Consider the following 19,895-nt stretch of genomic DNA (forward strand, 5'->3'; position numbering starts at 1 on the left):
TTGGCCTCCACCTACAAGGTGTCCCAAGTAAACCACAGTTCCCTGCCCTATCTGGCATTTGGATGCCTTGATAGAGAGGCCTGCAGATTGCAGAGCCTTCAAAACCTTCCTCAGGTGGACCAGGTGGTCCTGCCAGGTGGAGCTAAAGACAGCAATATCATCAAGATAAGCTGTGCTAAAGGACTCCAAGCCAGCAAGGACTTGATTCACCAACCTTTGGAAGGTGGCAGGGGCATTCTTTAAACCAAAGGGCATAACAGTAAACTGATAATGCCCATCAGGTGTGGAGAATGCTGTCTTTTCTTTTGCTCCAGGTGCCATTTTTATTTGCCAGTACCCTGCTGTCAAGTCAAAGGTACTTAGAAATTTGGCAGCACCTAATTTATCAATGAGCTCATCAGCTCTTGGAATTGGATGGGCATCTGTCTTGGTGACAGAATTGAGCCCTCTGTAGTCCACACAAAACCTCATCTCTTTCTTTCCATCTTTGGTGTGAGGTTTGGGGACTAAGACCACTGGGCTAGCCCAGGGGCTGTCAGAGCGCTCAATTACTCCCAATTCCAGCATCTTGTGGACTTCCACCTTGATGCTTTCCTTAACATGGTCAGACTGTCTAAAGATTTTGTTCTTGACAGGCATGCTGTCTCCTGTGTCCACATCATGGGTACACAGGTGTGTCTGACCAGGGGTCAAGGAGAAGAGTTCAGGAAACTGTTGTAGGACTCTCCTACAATCAGCTTGCTGTTGGCCAGAGAGGGTGTCTGAGTAGATCACTCCATCTACTGTACCATCTTTTGGGTCTGATGACAGAAGATCAGGGAGAGGTTCACTCTCTGCCTCCTGATCCTCATCTGTTACCATCAACAGATTGACATCAGCCCTGTCGTGGAAGAGCTTAAGGCGGTTTACATGGATCACCCTCTTGGGGCTCCTGCTTGTGCCCAGGTCCACCAAGTAGGTGACCTGACTCTTCCTCTCTAGTACTGGGTAAGGGCCACTCCATTTGTCCTGGAGTGCCCTGGGAGCCACAGGCTCCAGAACCCAGACTTTCTGCCCTGGTTGGAACTCAACCAGTGCAGCCTTTTGGTCATACCAAAACTTCTGGAGCTGTTGGCTGGCCTCAAGGTTTTTGGTTGCCTTTTCCATGTACTCTGCCATTCTAGAGCGAAGGCCAAGTACATAGTCCACTATGTCTTGTTTAGGCTCATGGAGAGGTCTCTCCCAGCCTTCTTTAACAAGGGCAAGTGGTCCCCTTACCGGATGACCAAACAGAAGTTCAAAGGGTGAGAATCCTACTCCCTTCTGTGGCACCTCTCTGTAAGCGAAAAGCAGACATGGCAAGAGGACATCCCATCTCCTTTTGAGCTTTTCTGGGAGCCCCATGATCATGCCTTTTAATGTCTTGTTGAATCTCTCAACCAAGCCATTAGTTTGTGGATGGTATGGTGTAGTGAATTTATAAGTCACTCCACACTCATTCCACATGTGCTTTAGGTATGCTGACATGAAGTTGGTACCTCTGTCAGACACCACCTCCTTAGGGAAACCCACTCTGGTAAAGATACCAATGAGGGCCTTGGCTACTGCAGGGGCAGTAGTCGACCTAAGGGGAATAGCTTCAGGGTACCTGGTAGCATGATCCACTACTACCAGGATATACATATTTCCTGAGGCTGTGGGAGGTTCTAGTGGACCAACTATGTCCACACCCACTCTTTCAAAGGGCACCCCCACCACTGGAAGTGGAATGAGGGGGGCCTTTGGATGCCCACCTGTCTTACCACTGGCTTGACAGGTGGGGCAGGAGAGGCAAAACTCCTTAACCATGTTGGACATATTGGGCCAGTAGAAGTGGTTGACTAGCCTCTCCCACGTCTTGGTTTGTCCCAAATGTCCAGCAAGGGGAATGTCATGGGCCAATGTTAGGATGAACTCTCTGAACAGCTGAGGCACTACCACTCTCCTAGTGGTACCAGGTTTGGGGTCTCTGGCCTCAGTGTACAGGAGCCCATCTTCCCAATAGACCCTATGTGTTCCATTTTTCTTGCCTTTGGACTCTTCAGCAGCTTGCTGCCTAAGGCCTTCAAGAGAGGGACAGGTTTCTTGTCCCTTACACAGCTCTTCCCTTGAGGGTCCCCCTGGGCCTAAGAGCTCAACCTGATAAGGTTCAAGTTCCAAAGGCTCAGTTCCCTCAGAGGGCAGAACTTCTTCCTGAGAAGAGAGGTTCCCTTTCTTTTGCTGTGTTGCAGTTGGTTTCCCAACTGACTTTCCTGTTCTCTTGGTAGGCTGGGCCATTTTTCCAGACTCCAGCTCTACTTTTTCACCCTGTGCCTTGCATTGTGCTCTCGTTTTCACACACACCAGTTCAGGGATACCCAGCATTGCTGCATGGGTTTTTAGTTCTACCTCAGCCCATGCTGAGGACTCCAGGTCATTTCCAAGCAGACAGTCCACTGGGATATTTGAGGAGACCACCACCTGTTTCAGGCCATTGACCCCTCCCCATTCTAAAGTAACCATTGCCATGGGATGTACTTTTCTCTGATTGTCAGCGTTGGTGACTGTGTAAGTTTTTCCAGTCAGGTATTGGCCAGGGGAAACCAGTTTCTCTGTCACCATGGTGACACTGGCACCTGTATCCCTCAGGCCCTCTATTCTAGTCCCATTAATTAAGAGTTGCTGTCTGTATTTTTGCATGTTAGGCGGCCAGACAGCTAGTGTGGCTAAATCCACCCCACCCTCAGAAACTAGAGTAGCTTCAGTGTGGACCCTGATTTGCTCTGGGCACACTGTTGATCCCACTTGGAGACTAGCCATACCAGTGTTACCTGGATGGGAGTTTGGAGTGGAACCTTTCTTGGGACAGGCCTTGTCTCCAGTTTGGTGTCCATGCTGTTTACAGCTATGACACCAGGCCTTTTTGGGATCAAAGTTTTTACCCTTGTACCCATTGTTTTGTGAAGAGGCTCTGGGCCCACCCTCCTGTGCAGGTTTTTGGGGGCCTGTAGAAGACTCTTTACTATTTTTAGTTTTGGTTGTCTCATCACCCTTCTGCTGGGGAGTCTTTGTGACCCCTTTCTTTTGGTCACCCCCTGTTGAAGTCTTGGACACCCTTGTCTTGACCCAATGGTCCGCCTTCTTTCCCAATTCTTGGGGAGAAATTGGTCCTAGGTCTACCAGATGCTGATGCAGTTTATCATTGAAACAATTACTTAACAGGTGTTCTTTCACAAATAAATTGTACAGCCCATCATAATTACTTACACCACTGCCTTGAATCCAACCATCTAGTGTTTTCACTGAGTAGTCAACAAAGTCAACCCAGGTCTGGCTCGAGGATTTTTGAGCCCCCCTGAACCTAATCCTGTACTCCTCAGTGGAGAATCCAAAGCCCTCAATCAGGGTACCCTTCATGAGGTCATAAGATTCTGCATCTTGTCCAGAGAGTGTGAGGAGTCTATCCCTACACTTTCCTGTGAACATTTCCCAAAGGAGAGCACCCCAGTGAGATCTGTTCACTTTTCTGGTTACACAAGCCCTCTCAAAAGCTGTGAACCATTTGGTGATGTCATCACCATCTTCATATTTAGTTACAATCCCTTTGGGGATTTTCAACATGTCAGGAGAATCTCTGACCCTATTTATGTTGCTGCCACCATTGATGGGTCCTAGGCCCATCTCTTGTCTTTCCCTCTCTATGGCTAGGATCTGTCTTTCCAAAGCCAATCTTTTGGCCATCCTGGCTAACTGGATGTCCTCTTCACTGGAGTTATCCTCAGTGATTTCAGAGTTGTTGGTCCCTCCTGTGAGGGAACCAGCATCTCTGACTATTATTTGTGGAGTCAGGGCTTGAGAAGCCCTGCTCTCCCTAAGTAGGACTGGAGGGGGGGAATTTCCCTCCAAGTCACTATCTTCATCCTCTGAGTTGCCATCCTCAGAGGGGTTGGCCTTTTCAAACTCTGCCAAAAGCTCCTGGAGCTGTACTTTGGTAGGTTTGGGGCCCATTGCTATTTTCTTTAGTTTACAGAGTGACCTTAGCTCTCTCATCTGTAGATGGAGGTAAGGTGTGGTGTCGAGTTCCCCCACATTCACATCTGTGCTAGACATTATGCTTCTAAAAGTTGGAATACTTTTTAAGAAACTAAAACTGGTTCTAGAATCTAATTCAAACTTTTACCAAACTTTTAAACTTTAAAAGAAATGCTAAACAGGATCTAACACAAGGCCCTAGCAGGTCTTTTAAGAATTTAGAAAACTTTTCAAATTGCAAAAATCAATTTCTAATGACAATTTTGGAATTTGTCGTGTGATCAGGTATTGGCTGAGTAGTCCAGCAAATGCAAAGTCTTGTACCCCACCGCTGATCCACCAATGTAGGAAGTTGGCTCTGTATGTGCTATTTCAAAGTAAGGAATAGCATGCACAGAGTCCAAGGGTTCCCCTTAGAGGTAAAATAGTGGTAAAAATAGATAATACTAATGCTCTATTTTGTGGTAGTGTGGTCGAGCAGTAGGCTTATCCAAGGAGTAGTGTTAAGCATTTGTTGTACATACACATAGCCAATAAATGAGGTACACACACTCAGAAACAAATCCAGCCAATAGGTTTTTATATAGAAAAATATCTTTTCTTAGTTTATTTTAAGAACCACAGGTTCAAATTCTACATGTAATATCTCATTCGAAAGGTATTGCAGGTAAGTACTTTAGGAACTTCAAATCATCAAAATTGCATGTATACTTTTCAAGTTATTGACAAATAGCTGTTTTAAAAGTGGACACTTAGTGCAATTTTCACAGTTCCTAGGGGAGGTAAGTTTTGATTAGTTTTACCAGGTAAGTAAGACACTTACAGGGTTCAGTTCTTGGTCCAAGGTAGCCCACCGTTGGGGGTTCAGAGCAACCCCAAAGTCACCACACCAGCAGCTCAGGGCCGGTCAGGTGCAGAGTTCAAAGTGGTGCCCAAAACACATAGGCTAGAATGGAGAGAAGGGGGTGCCCCGGTTCCGGTCTGCTTGCAGGTAAGTACCCGCGTCTTCGGAGGGCAGACCGGGGGGGTTTTGTAGGGCACCGGGGGGGACACAAGTCCACACAGAAATTTCACCCTCAGCAGCGCGGGGGCGGCCGGGTGCAGTGTAGAAACAAGCGTCGGGTTTTCAATGTTAGTCTATGAGAGATCTCGGGATCTCTTCAGCGCTGCAGGCAGGCAAGGGGGGGATTCCTCGGGGAAACCTCCACTTGGGCGAGGGAGAGGGACTCCTGGGGGTCACTCCTCCAGTGAAAGTCCGGTCCTTCAGGTCCTGGGGGCTGCGGGTGCAGGGTCTCTCCTAGGCGTCGGGACTTTAGGTTCAAAGAGTCGCGGTCAGGGGAAGCCTCGGGATTCCCTCTGCAGGCGGCGCTGTGGGGGCTCAGGGGGGACAGGTTTTGTTACTCACAGTATCAGAGTAGTCCTGGGGTCCCTCCTGAGGTGTTGGATCGCCACCAGCCGAGTCGGGGTCGCCGGGTGCAGTGTTGCAAGTCTCACGCTTCTTGCGGGGAGCTTGCAGGGATCTTTAAAGTTGCTGGAAACAAAGTTGCAGCTTTTCTTGGAGCAGGTCCGCTGTCCTCGGGAGTTTCTTGTCTTTTCGAAGCAGGGGCAGTCCTCAGAGGATGTCGAGGTCGCTGGTCCCTTCGGAAGGCGTCGCTGGAGCAGGATCTTTGGAAGGCAGGAGACAGGCCGGTGAGTTTCTGGAGCCAAGGCAGTTGTCGTCTTCTGGTCTTCCGCTGCAGGGGTTTTCAGCTGGGCAGTCCTTCTTCTTGTTGCAGGAATCTCATTTTCTAGGGTTCAGGGTAGCCCTTAAATACTAAATTTAAGGGCGTGTTTAGGTCTGGGGGGTTAGTAGCCAATGGCTACTAGCCCTGAGGGTGGGTACACCCTCTTTGTGCCTCCTCCCAAGGGGAGGGGGTCACAATCCTAACCCTATTGGGGGAATCCTCCATCTGCAAGATGGAGGATTTCTAAAAGTTAGAGTCACCTCAGCTCAGGACACCTTAGGGGCTGTCCTGACTGGCCAGTGACTCCTCCTTGTTATTCTCATTATCTTCTCCGGCCTTGCCGCCAAAAGTGGGGCCTGGCCGGAGGGGGCGGGCAACTCCACTAGCTGGAGTGTCCTGCTGGGTTGGCACAAAGGAGGTGAGCCTTTGAGGCTCACCGCCAGGTGTGACAATTCCGGCCTGGGAGAGGTGTGAGCATCTCCACCCAGTGCAGGCTTTGTTACTGGCCTCAGAGTGACAAAGGCACTCTCCCCATGGGGCCAGCAACATGTCTCGGTTTGTGGCAGGCTGCTAAACTAGTCAGCCTACACAGATAGTCGGTTAAGTTTCAGGGGGCACCTCTAAGGTGCCCTCTGTGGTGTATTTTACAATAAAATGTACACTGGCATCAGTGTGCATTTATTGTGCTGAGAAGTTTGATACCAAACTTCCCAGTTTTCAGTGTAGCCATTATGGTGCTGTGGAGTTCGTGTTTGACAGACTCCCAGACCATATACTCTTATGGCTACCCTGCACTTACAATGTCTAAGGTTTTATTTAGACACTGTAGGGGTACCATGCTCATGCACTGGTACCCTCACCTATGGTATAGTGCACCCTGCCTTAGGGCTGTAAGGCCTGCTAGAGGGGTGTCTTACCTATACTGCATAGGCAGTGAGAGGCTGGCATGGCACCCTGAGGGGAGTGCCATGTCGACTTACTCGTTTTGTCCTCACTAGCACACACAAGCTGGCAAGCAGTGTGTCTGTGCTGAGTGAGAGGTCTCCAGGGTGGCATAAGACATGCTGCAGCCCTTAGAGACCTTCCTTGGCATCAGGGCCCTTGGTACTAGAAGTACCAGTTACAAGGGACTTATCTGGATGCCAGGGTCTGCCAATTGTGGATACAAAAGTACAGGTTAGGGAAAGAACACTGGTGCTGGGGCCTGGTTAGCAGGCCTCAGCACACTTTCAATTGTAAACATAGCATCAGCAAAGGCAAAAAGTCAGGGGGCAACCATGCCAAGGAGGCATTTCCTTACACACACTGATGCCAGTGTACATTTTATTGTAAGATACACCCCAGAGGGCACCTTAGAGGTGCCCCCTGAAACTTAACCGACTATCTGTGTAGGCTGACTAGTTTTAGCAGCCTGCCACCAACCGAGACATGTTGCTGGCCCCATGGGGAGAGTGCCTTTGTCACTCTGAGGCCAGTAACAAAGCCTGCACTGGGTGGAGATGCTAACACCTCCCCCAGGCAGGAATTGTCACACCTGGCGGTGAGCCTCAAAGGCTCACCTCCTTTGTGCCAACCCAGCAGGACACTCCAGCTAGTGGAGTTGCCCGCCCCCTCCGGCCACGGCCCCCACTTTAGGCGGCAAGGCTGGAGGAAACAAAGAAAGCAACAAGGAGGAGTCACTGGCCAGTCAGGACAGCCCCTAAGGTGTCCTGAGCTGAGGTGACTCTAACTTTTAGAAATCCTCCATCTTGCAGATGGAGGATTCCCCCAATAGGGTTAGGATTGTGCCCCCCTCCCCTTGGGAGGAGGCACAAAGAGGGTGTACCCACCCTCAGGGCTAGTAGCCATTGGCTACTAACCCCCCAGACCTAAACACGCCCTTCAATTTAGTATTTAAGGGCTACCCTGAACCCTAGAAAATTAGATTCCTGCAACAACAAGAAGAAGGACTGCCTAGCTGAAAACCCCTGCAGAGGAAGACCAGAAGACAACAACTGCATTGGCTCCAGAAACTCACCGGCCTGTCTCCTGCCTTCCAAAGAACTCTGCTCCAGCGACGCCTTCCAAAGGGACCAGCGACCTCTGAATCCTCTGAGGACTGCCCTGCTTCGACGACGACAAGAAACTCCCGAGGACAGCGGACCTGCTCCAAAAAGACTGCAACTTTATCCAAAGAAGCAGCTTTAAAGAACCCTGCAATCTCCCCGCAAGAAGCGTGAGACTTGCAACACTGCACCCGGCGACCCCGACTCGGCTGGTGGAGAACCAACACCTCAGGGAGGACCCCCGGACTACTCTACGACTGTGAGTACCAAACCCTGTCCCCCCTGAGCCCCCACAGTGCCGCCTGCAGAGGGAATCCCGAGGCTTCCCCTGACCGCGACTCTCTGAAACCTAAGTCCCGACGCCTGGAAAAGACCCTGCACCCGCAGCCCCAGGACCTGAAGGACCGGACTTTCACTGCAGAAGTGACCCCCAGGAGTCCCTCTCCCTTGCCCAAGTGGAGGTTTCCCCGAGGAAGCCCCCCCTTGCCTGCCTGCAGCGCTGAAGAGATCCCTTGATCTCTCATTGACTTCCATTGCGAACCCGACGCTTGTTCCAACACTGCACCCGGCCGCCCCCGCGCCGCTTAGGGTGAAATTTCTGTGTGGGCTTGTGTCCCCCCCGGTGCCCTACAAAACCCCCCTGGTCTGCCCTCCGAAGACGCGGGTACTTACCTGCTGGCAGACTGGAACCGGGGCACCCCCTTCTCTCCATTGAAGCCTATGCGTTTTGGGCACCACTTTGAACTCTGCACCTGACCGGCCCTGAGCTGCTGGTGTGGTAACTTTGGGGTTGCTCTGAACCCCCAACGGTGGGCTACCTTGGACCAAGAACTGAACCCTGTAAGTGTCTTACTTACCTGGTAAAACTAACAAAAACTTACCTCGCCCAGGAACTGTGAAAATTGCACTAAGTGTCCACTTTTAAAATAGCTATTTGTGAATAACTTGAAAAGTATACATGCAATTGAAATGATTCAAAGTTCCTAATGTACTTACCTGCAATACCTTTCAAACAAGATATTACATGTTAAATTTGAACCTGTGGTTCTTAAAATAAACTAAGAAAAGATATTTTTCTATTCAAAACCTATTGGCTGGATTTGTCTCTGAGTGTGTGTACCTCATTTATTGTCTATGTGTATGTACCACAAATGCTTAACACTACTCCTTGGATAAGCCTACTGCTCGACCACACTACCACAAAATAGAGCATTAGTATTATCTCTTTTTTACCACTATTTTACCTCTAAGGGGAACCCTTGGACTCTGTGCATGCTATTCCTTACTTTGAAATAGCACATACAGAGCCAACTTCCTACAAAGTGTCACCATGGTGACTGAAAAACTGATATGCCCAGGGCAGTATCTGACTGGTAAAACGTTCAGTCATCAATGCTGACAACCAGGCGAAGGTCCATCCCATGGCAATGGTGTCCTTAGAGTGGAAAAGGGTTACTGGCTAGAGAAGGTAGTGGTATTCTCTGCAATTCTTTTAGCCTTTCTGTTAGGAAATGATCTGGAGTTATCAGCCTGGGCTGGGATCGAAAGAAAGACCCATGCAGCTATGCTAGGTATGCCTGAATGGGTGTTTGTGTGAAAACTAGAGCACAATGCAAAGCCCAGGGTGACTGGTATTGGGGACTCAAATAATTTCCCAGCTCTCCAAGAGAAAAGGCAGGAAGCTTGGTAAGCCAGCATCTGATCATCCCCAAGCTCAGGTCCCCTCTCTTCTGGGAGAAGACATGTCAGCCCTTGATGGAACTGAGCCCCAAGAACTTGGGCCTTACACTGCAGAGCTCCCGGGCCCAGGGGGACCCTCTAGGGAAGAGCTGTGCCAGGGACAATCACACTCTTGAGAGCCTGAGACAGCAAGCTGCTGACCAGGAAAAGGGAGATATCTGTGGCTCCCACAGAACCTTTTAGGAGGAGGGACTCCTGTATTCTGAGGCTAGAGACCCCAGACCTGGTGCCGCTAGGAGAGTGATTGTGCTTCAGATGTATAGATAGTTCCTGCTCACTTTGGCTCATGGCTTCCCCTTAGCTGGGCATCTTGGCCAAAACTTTGAGTAGGTTGGTACCTCACTTCTACTTGCCAGATATGTCCCAGAAGGTGAAGGAGTTTTGTAACCCCTCTGTCACCTGCCAAGCCAGTGGCAAGACAGGTGGCCACCCAAGGCCCCCCTTAATACCACTTCCAGTGGTTTGGATTCCCCTTGAAAGGGTAGGGATTGACATTGTTGGCCCCCTAAACCCTTCAACAGCACAATGGAACTGATTTATACTGGTGGTAGTGGAGTATGACACCAGGTACCCCAAAGCTATTCCCCTTAGGACTTCCTCTGCTCCTGCAAGCCCTACTCAGTATTTTTACTACAGTGGGCTTCCCTAAGGAGGTGGTATCAGACAGGGGTAGTACCTCTTACGTCTGCATACCTCAAGGCAGTGTGGAATGGATGTGGAGTGACTTATAATATCACCCACAAGGAAATGGTTTAGTTGAGAGGTTCAACAAAACAATGAAGGGCATGAATGCAGTTCTTCTCTAGAAAAATTGAATAGGAGATGAGATATCCTGTTACTATGCTTGATTTTTACACACCGTGAAGGGGCACAGAAGAGAGTAGGTTTTTCCCCCTTAGAATGTCTGCTTGGTCATCCTGTAAGGGGACCACTGTGTTGCTTAGTGATGGAGGGGTGGGAGAGACCTCTCAAAGAGCCCAAACAAGGCATTGTGGACTATATGCCTGGTGCACGTTAAAGGATGGCTGAGCATATTGAGAAAGCATCCAAAAACCCTGAGGCCAGCCAAGAATTCCAGACACTCTGGTATGACCAACAGGCTGGCATGGTGGAGTTCCAACCAGGGCTGAAGGTGTGGGTACTTGAGCCTGTTGCCCCAGGGTACTCCAGGACAAAGAGAGTGACCTATCCTTGAAAAGAAGAATGAGGTAACATATCTGGTTGACCTAGACACTCCCTGGAACCCTTGCAGGGTTATCTATGTGAACCACTTTAAGCTTTTCCATGACAGGGCTGATGTGTCACTGTTGAGAATGAGGAAGAAGAGTGAGCCTTTCCGTGACCACCTCTCCCACAGCCCCAAACATGGTTCCATTGATGGAGTGGTCTTTTGAGACACCCTCGGTGCCCAGCAGCAACCTAACTGCAAGCAAGTCTGACAGCAGTATGCTGACTGTTTTCCCTCACCCCTGGTCAGACTAACTGTTGTATCCACGATGTGGACACTGGTGACCATCTGCTTGTCAAAAGCAAAATACACAAGACAGTCTGACCAAGTGAAGGTTAGCATCAGAGTTGAAGTAAGTTGGATGTTATATTTAGGAGTAATTTAGCCCTCTGGTCCCTGCTCCATCCAAGTGTTTTTTCATTCCAAGGGAGGTAAACCAGAACTGAGGACAATAGAGGTCCCAGTGTCGTCACCGAGACAGATGCACAACCTAGTCCTCGAGCAGATGAAATGATTGACAGGTTTGGACAGCCATATTTCTCAGTACTTGTGCTTTGACATCAGCGTACTGGAAGATTGGTCTGACCCCTAGAACAACAAGAAAGATTAGCATGCATGACCCCAGATGGACATTACCAGTTCACTGTTATGCCATTTGCTTTAAAGAATGCCCCTGCCACCTCCCAAAGGACGGTGAATAAGGTTCTTGCAGGGTTGGCAGCCTTTAGTGCAGCATTTCTTGATGATATTGCTGTCCACTTTGCAGGATCACCTGAACCACCTTGGCAAGGTTCTTGAAGTTCTTTGAAATGCAGGCCTCACTATGAAGGCAAGCAAGTGCCAAATTGGGCAGAGCAAGGTTGTATACATGGTTCGCCTGGTAGGTGGTGGCCAAGTTTAACCACTACAGCCCAAGATCCAGACACTTCTGGACAGGGAAGCTCTTGCCACCCAGACCCAAGTCAGGGCATTCCTTGGCTTGACTTGGTACAAGAGGAGGTTTGTGAAGGGGTATTGGTACCATTGCTGCACACCTCACAGAACTGACCTCCAAAAAGATTTCAAGTAAGTAAACTAGACAGTGAGCTGTTATGGTAAGCTACCGTGTTTCATGTAAAAATTTAATTATGTGACCCCTTTGTTGAATTTAGGTGGATAAAAATTAGAAAAGCATTTGGATTGTACTGTGACACTGACCCCATTAGATATAATGAGCTGGATAAGAATCAAACTGCTGTGCCTGTTATGTGACCAGATGAAAGTTAATGTCATATGATTCCTGAGCACCTTCTCTGTTTGAACTCCTTCCTTAGCATTTATAGTGAAATTATGGTGGTGGCAGTCATAGGGAGTGTGAGGAGTGTAAATTTTGGTTGTGATGCATGTTGGCTTGGTTTTTCTGGTAGCGTTCACTTTTCCTCCATTGTTGCAGTTTTTTCTCCCATGCCAACTCACTTTTCTAGAAAAACTTTAGTCTCATCTAGAACCAGTTTTTTAGGGTGGCTGGTTGTTTGTAAATTGCTTACATATTCCTTCAAAGTGTTGAGGAAGAACAGTCAAGAGACCACTTTGATGATTCTCAGAACACTGCTAGGGAAGTGAAGATCTTGTGTGAGCACCCTGTTTCCATTTGAAACGTTTGACCCTACTGATGAGTGTACTTGTCTTTTAATTAAGGTATGTGTTTAATTGTAATTATTAATCAACTACTTTGTTTCTTTGTTTGTAGAGAGCCAGTAACCTAGAGAACAGCACTTATGACCTCTACACCATTCCAAAGGACGCAGACTCTCAAAATCCCGATGGTAGGCATTGTTTCTTGTGTTGACTTTTACTCCTTTATGCTGTGGTATTCATTTTTCAAATATTTTGAGGGTTTATTGTATAATGTAAAGCCTGTCTCATGACTCTAATGCCTTTGGTAACTGCGCCTTGAATAATCAGACGTTGCATCACTCAAAGTTGCAGGTGATGCGTAGTTTTGCATTTAAATCAAATTATATATTTGTCTATTAATATATTATGTAGGCTAAACAGCCAAATATGGACTTCAGAGTTACCAATCTGCCAAATTGTAAAAATGTTGTCTGTTTTGCAGCAGTTGTATTTTACATGCTGAATCCAAGATATTTTCACTTTTGTGCTTTGGAAGAACATACCCATTATGAGAATTCACACACCAGTGCCATGTTGCTGGTTTCTTCTACAGTCTGAGGTTCAAGGGATTTACTGGTTGAGTACAAAGTGTGCATAAGCAGATGTGCTAAATCTCCTTGTTTGTCGTATGTGTCACTGATAACTGACTATATGTGACATAAAAAGAAAATTAAATTTGTGTGTGATAATTTAATGATTGTTTCTTTCAGCCCCTGAAGGAAAGCGCTCCTCAGGCCTTACTGCTGTCTGGGTAGCTCGCAATCGCTTTGCTGTCTTGGATCGCATGCATTCGGTAAGGCACTTCCACAGTCTTTCTTTTTTTAAAGTGCAGGTTTTGGTGGCTGTTGTTAAAAGAAATTCACTCATCCTACCTGTAGGAAGTTGGCTCTGTATGTGCTATTTCAAAGTAAGGAATAGCATGCACAGAGTCCAAGGGTTCCCCTTAGAGGTAAAATAGTGGTAAAAATAGATAATACCAATGCTCTATTTTGTGGTAGTGTGGTCGAGCAGTAGGCTTATCCAAGGAGTAGTGTTAAGCATTTGTTGTACATACACATAGACAATAAATGAGGTACACACACTCAGAGACAAATCCAGCCAATAGGTTTTTATATAGAAAAATATCTTTTCTTAGTTTATTTTAAGAACCACAGGTTCAAATTCTACATGTAATATCTCATTCGAAAGGTATTGCAGGTAAGTACTTTAGGAACTTCAAATCATCAAAATTGCATGTATACTTTTCAAGTTATTGACAAATAGCTGTTTTAAAAGTGGACACTTAGTGCAATTTTCACAGTTCTTAGGGGAGGTAAGTATTTGTTAGGTTAACCAGGTAAGTAAGACACTTACAGGGCTTAGTTCTTGGTCCAAGGTAGCCCACCGTTGGGGGTTCAGAGCAACCCCAAAGTCACCACACCAGCAGCTCAGGGCCGGTCAGGTGCAGAGTTCAAAGTGGTGCCCAAAACGCATAGGCTAGAATGGAGAGAAGGGGGTGCCCCGGTTCCGGTCTGCTTGCAGGTAAGTACCCGCGTCTTCGGAGGGCAGACCAGGGGGGTTTTGTAGGGCACCGGGGGGGACACAAGTCCACACAGAAATTTCACCCTCAGCGGCGCGGGGGCGGCCGGGTGCAGTGTAGAAACAAGCGTCGGGTTCGCAATGTTAGTCTATGAGGGATCTCGGGATCTCTTCAGCGCTGCAGGCAGGCAAGGGGGGGATTCCTCGGGGAAACCTCCACTTGGGCAAGGGAGAGGGACTCCTGGGGGTCACTTCTCCAGTGAAAGTCCGGTCCTTCAGGTCCTGGGGGCTGCGGGTGCAGGGTCTCTCCCGGGCGTCGGGACTTTAGGTTCAAAGAGTCGCGGTCAGGGGAAGCCTCGGGTTTCCCTCTGCAGGCGGCGCTGTGGGGGCTCAGGGGGGACAGGTTTTGGTACTCACAGTATCAGAGTAGTCCTGGGGTCCCTCCTGAGGTGTTGGATCGCCACCAGTCGAGTCGGGGTCGCCGGGTGCAGTGTTGCAAGTCTCACGCTTCTTGCGGGGAGCTTGCAGGGTTCTTTAAAGCTGCTGGAAACAAAGTTGCAGCTTTTCTTGGAGCAGGTCCGCTGTCCTCGGGAGTTTCTTGTCTTTTCGAAGCAGGGGCAGTCCTCAGAGGATGTCGAGGTCGCTGGTCCCTTTGGAAGGCGTCGCTGGAGCAGGATCTTTGGAAGGCAGGAGACAGGCCGGTGAGTTTCTGGAGCCAAGGCAGTTGTCGTCTTCTGGTCTTCCGCTGCAGGGGTTTTCAGCTGGGCAGTCCTTCTTCTTGTAGTTGCAGGAATCTAATTTTCTAGGGTTCAGGGTAGCCCTTAAATACTAAATTTAAGGGCGTGTTTAGGTCTGGGGGGTTAGTAGCCAATGGCTACTAGCCCTGAGGGTGGGTACACCCTCTTTGTGCCTCCTCCCAAGGGGAGGGGGTCACAATCCTAACCCTATTGGGGGAATCCTCCATCTGCAAGATGGAGGATTTCTAAAAGTTAGAGTCACTTCAGCTCAGGACACCTTAGGGGCTGTCCTGACTGGCCAGTGACTCCTCCTTGTTTTTCTCATTATTTTCTCCGGCCTTGCCGCCAAAAGTGGGGCCTGGCCGGAGGGGGCGGGCAACTCCACTAGCTGGAGTGTCCTGCTGGGTTGGCACAAAGGAGGTGAGCCTTTGAGGCTCACCGCCAGGTGTGACAATTCCTGCCTGGGGGAGGTGTTAGCATCTCCACCCAGTGCAGGCTTTGTTACTGGCCTCAGAGTGACAAAGGCACTCTCCCCATGGGGCCAGCAACATGTCTCGGTTTGTGGCAGGCTGCTAAAACTAGTCAGCCTACACAGATAGTCGGTTAAGTTTCAGGGGGCACCTCTAAGGTGCCCTCTGGGGTGTATTTTACAACAAAATGTACACTGGCATCAGTGTGCATTTATTGTGCTGAGAAGTTTGATACCAAACTTCCCAGTTTTCAGTGTAGCCATTATGGTGCTGTGGAGTTCGTGTTTGACAAACTCCCAGACCATATACTCTTATGGCTACCCTGCACTTACAATGTCTAAGGTTTTGTTTAGACACTGTAGGGGTACCATGCTCATGCACTGGTACCCTCACCTATGGTATAGTGCACCCTGCCTTAGGGCTGTAAGGCCTGCTAGAGGGGTGTCTTACCTATACTGCATAGGCAGTGAGAGGCTGGCATGGCACCCTGAGGGGAGTGCCATGTCGACTTACTCGTTTTGTCCTCACTAGCACACACAAGCTGGCAAGCAGTGTGTCTGTGCTGAGTGAGAGGTCTCCAGGGTGGCATAAGACATGCTGCAGCCCTTAGAGACCTTCCTTGGCATCAGGGCCCTTGGTACTAGAAGTACCAGTTACAAGGGACTTATCTGGATGCCAGGGTCTGCCAATTGTGGATACAAAAGTACAGGTTAGGGAAAGAACACTGGTGCTGGGGCCTGGTTAGCAGGCCTCAGCACACTTTCAATTGTAAACATAGCATCAGCAAAGGCAAAAAGTCAGGGGGCAACCATGCCAAGGAGGCATTTCCTTACACAACCCCCCCCCCCCAAACGAAAGAGGATGAGACTAACCTTTCCCAAGAGAGTCTTCATTTTCTAAGTGGAAGAACCTGGAAAGGCCATCTGCATTGGCATGGGCAGTCCCAGGTCTGTGTTCCACTATAAAGTCCATTCCCTGTAGGGAGATGGACCACCTCAACAGTTTAGGATTTTCACCTTTCATTTGCATCAGCCATTTGAGAGGTCTGTGGTCGGTTTGAACTAGGAAGTGAGTCCCAAAGAGGTATGGTCTCAGCTTCTTCAGGGACCAGACCACAGCAAAGGCCTCCCTCTCAATGGCACTCCAACGCTGCTCCCTGGGGAGTAACCTCCTGCTAATGAAAGCAACAGGCTGGTCAAGGCCATCATCATTTGTTTGGGACAAAACTGCCCCTATCCCATGTTCAGAGGCATCAGTCTGCACAATGAACTGCTTAGCATAATCTGGAGCTTTTAGAACTGGCGCTGAGCACATTGCCTGTTTCAGGGTGTCAAAGGCCTGTTGGCATTCCACAGTCCAGTTCACTTTCTTGGGCATTTTCTTGGAGGTGAGTTCAGTGAGGGCTGTCACAATGGATCCATATCCCTTCACAAACCTCCTGTAATACCCAGTCAAGCCAAGGAATGCCCTGACTTGAGTCTGGGTTTTTGGAGCTACCCAGTCCAGAATAGTCTGGATCTTGGGTTGGAGTGGCTGAACTTGGCCTCCACCTACAAGGTGTCCCAAGTAAACCACAGTTCCCTGCCCTATCTGGCATTTGGATGCCTTGATAGAGAGGCCTGCAGATTGCAGAGCCTTCAAAACCTTCTTCAGGTGGACCAGGTGATCCTGCCAGGTGGAGCTAAAGACAGCAATATCATCAAGATAAGCTGTGCTAAAGGACTCCAAGCCAGCAAGGACTTGATTCACCAACCTTTGGAAGGTGGCAGGGGCATTCTTTAAACCAAAGGGCATAACAGTAAACTGATAATGCCCATCAGGTGTGGAGAATGCTGTCTTTTCTTTTGCTCCAGGTGCCATTTTTATTTGCCAGTACCCTGCTGTCAAGTCAAAGGTACTTAGAAATTTGGCAGCACCTAATTTATCAATGAGCTCATCAGCTCTTGGAATTGGATGGGCATCTGTCTTGGTGACAGAATTGAGCCCTCTGTAGTCCACACAAAACCTCATCTCTTTCTTTCCATCTTTGGTGTGAGGTTTGGGGACTAAGACCACTGGGTTAGCCCAGGGGCTGTCAGAGCGCTCAATTACTCCCAATTCCAGCATCTTGTGGACTTCCACCTTGATGCTTTCCTTAACATGGTCAGATTGTCTAAAGATTTTGTTCTTGACAGGCATGCTGTCTCCTGGGTCCACATCATGGGTACACAGGTGTGTCTGACCAGGGGTTAAGGAGAAGAGTTCAGGAAACTGTTGTAGGACTCTCCTACAATCAGCTTGCTGTTGGCCAGAGAGGGTGTCTGAGTAGATCACTCCATCTACTGTGCCATCCTTTGGGTCTGATGACAGAAGATCAGGGAGAGGTTCACTCTCTGCCTCCTGATCCTCATCTGTTACCATCAACAGATTGACATCAGCCCTGTCATGGAAGAGCTTAAGGCGGTTCACATGGATCACCCTCTTGGGGCTCCTGCTTGTGCCCAGGTCCACCAGGTAGGTGACCTGACTCTTCCTTTCTAGTACTGGGTAAGGGCCACTCCATTTGTCCTGGAGTGCCCTGGGAGCCACAGGCTCCAGAACCCAGACTTTCTGCCCTGGTTGGAACTCAACCAGTGCAGCCTTTTGGTCATACCAAAACTTCTGGAGCTGTTGGCTGGCCTCAAGGTTTTTGGTTGCCTTTTCCATGTACTCTGCCATTCTAGAGCGAAGGCCAAGTACATAGTCCACTATGTCCTGTTTAGGCTCATGGAGAGGTCTCTCCCAGCCTTCTTTAACAAGGGCAAGTGGTCCCCTTACAGGATGACCAAACAGAAGTTCAAAGGGTGAGAATCCTACTCCCTTCTGTGGCACCTCTCTGTAAGCGAAAAGCAGACATGGCAAGAGGACATCCCATCTCCTTTTGAGCTTTTCTGGGAGCCCCATGATCATGCCTTTTAATGTCTTGTTGAATCTCTCAACCAAGCCATTAGTTTGTGGATGGTATGGTGTAGTGAATTTATAAGTCACTCCACACTCATTCCACATGTGCTTTAGGTATGCTGACATGAAGTTGGTACCTCTGTCAGACACCACCTCCTTAGGGAAACCCACTCTGGTAAAGATACCAATGAGGGCCTTGGCTACTGCAGGGGCAGTAGTCGACCTAAGGGGAATAGCTTCAGGATACCTGGTAGCATGATCCACTACTACCAGGATATACATATTTCCTGAGGCTGTGGGAGGTTCTAGTGGACCAACTATGTCCACACCCACTCTTTCAAAGGGAACCCCCACCACTGGAAGTGGAATGAGGGGGGGCTTTGGATGCCCACCTGTCTTACCACTGGCTTGACAGGTGGGGCAGGAGAGGCAAAACTCCTTAACCATGTTGGACATATTGGGCCAGTAGAAGTGGTTGACTAACCTCTCCCACGTCTTGGTTTGTCCCAAATGTCCAGCAAGGGGAATGTCATGGGCCAATGTTAGGATGAACTTCCTGAACAGCTGAGGCACTACCACTCTCCTAGTGGCACCAGGTTTGGGGTCTCTGGCCTCAGTGTACAGGAGTCCATCTTCCCAATAGACCCTATGCGTTCCATTTTTCTTGCCTTTGGACTCTTCAGCAGCTTGCTGCCTAAGGCCTTCAAGAGAGGGACAGGTTTCTTGTCCCTTACACAGCTCCTCCCTTGAGGGTCCCCCTGGGCCTAAGAGCTCAACCTGATAAGGTTCAAGCTCCAAAGGCTCAGTTCCCTCAGAGGGCAGAACTTCTTCCTGAGAAGAGAGGTTCCCTTTCTTTTGCTGTGTTGCAGTTGGTTTCCCAACTGACTTTCCTGTTCTCTTGGTAGGCTGGGCCATTCTTCCAGACTCCAGCTCTACTTGTTCACCCTGTGCCTTGCACTGTGCTCTTGTTTTCACACACACCAGTTCAGGGATACCCAGCATTGCTGCATGGGTTTTTAGTTCTACCTCAGCCCATGCTGAGGACTCCAGGTCATTTCCAAGCAGACAGTCCACTGGGATATTTGAGGAGACCACCACCTGTTTCAGGCCATTGACCCCTCCCCATTCTAAAGTAACCATTGCCATGGGATGTACTTTTCTCTGATTGTCAGCGTTGGTGACTGTGTAAGTTTTTCCAGTCAGGTATTGGCCAGGGGAAACCAGTTTCTCTGTCACCATGGTGACACTGGCACCTGTATCCCTCAGGCCCTCTATTCTAGTCCCATTAATTAAGAGTTGCTGTCTGTATTTTTGCATGTTAGGCGGCCAGACAGCTAGTGTGGCTAAATCCACCCCACCCTCAGAAACTAGAGTAGCTTCAGTGTGGACCCTGATTTGCTCTGGGCACACTGTTGATCCCACTTGGAGACTAGCCATACCAGTGTTACCTGGATGGGAGTTTGGAGTGGAATCTTTCTTGGGACAGGCCTTGTCTCCAGTTTGGTGTCCATGCTGTTTACAGCTATGACACCAGGCCTTTTTGGGATCAAAGTTTTTACCCTTGTACCCATTGTTTTGTGAAGAGGCTCTGGGCCCACCCTCCTGTGCAGGTTTTTGGGGGCCTGTAGAAGACTCTTTACTATTTTTAGTTTTGGTTGTCTCATCACTCTTCCCCTGGGGAGTCTTTGTGACCCCTTTCTTTTGGTCACCCCCTGTTGAAGTCTTGGACACCCTTGTCTTGACCCAATGGTCCGCCTTCTTTCCCAATTCTTGGGGAGAAATTGGTCCTAGGTCTACCAGATGCTGATGCAGTTTATCATTGAAACAAT

The 19,895-nt window shown here is 48.9% G+C and overlaps 1 protein-coding gene across 1 annotated transcript in view; it reads left to right on the plus strand.

Annotated features, from left to right (window-relative positions):
* Positions 1–19,895, plus strand: part of COPA (COPI coat complex subunit alpha) — a 245,868-nt gene that overhangs the window by 82,056 nt on the left and 143,917 nt on the right. Inside the window, exons 13-14 of the mRNA XM_069217919.1 lie at positions 12,496–12,571; positions 13,133–13,215. Of these exons, the coding sequence (XP_069074020.1) occupies positions 12,496–12,571; positions 13,133–13,215 (159 nt within the window). The remainder of the gene's footprint in view (positions 1–12,495; positions 12,572–13,132; positions 13,216–19,895) is intronic.

This window comes from Pleurodeles waltl, chromosome 12, assembly GCF_031143425.1.
Source record: "Pleurodeles waltl isolate 20211129_DDA chromosome 12, aPleWal1.hap1.20221129, whole genome shotgun sequence".
Lineage (NCBI taxonomy): Eukaryota > Metazoa > Chordata > Amphibia > Caudata > Salamandridae > Pleurodeles > Pleurodeles waltl.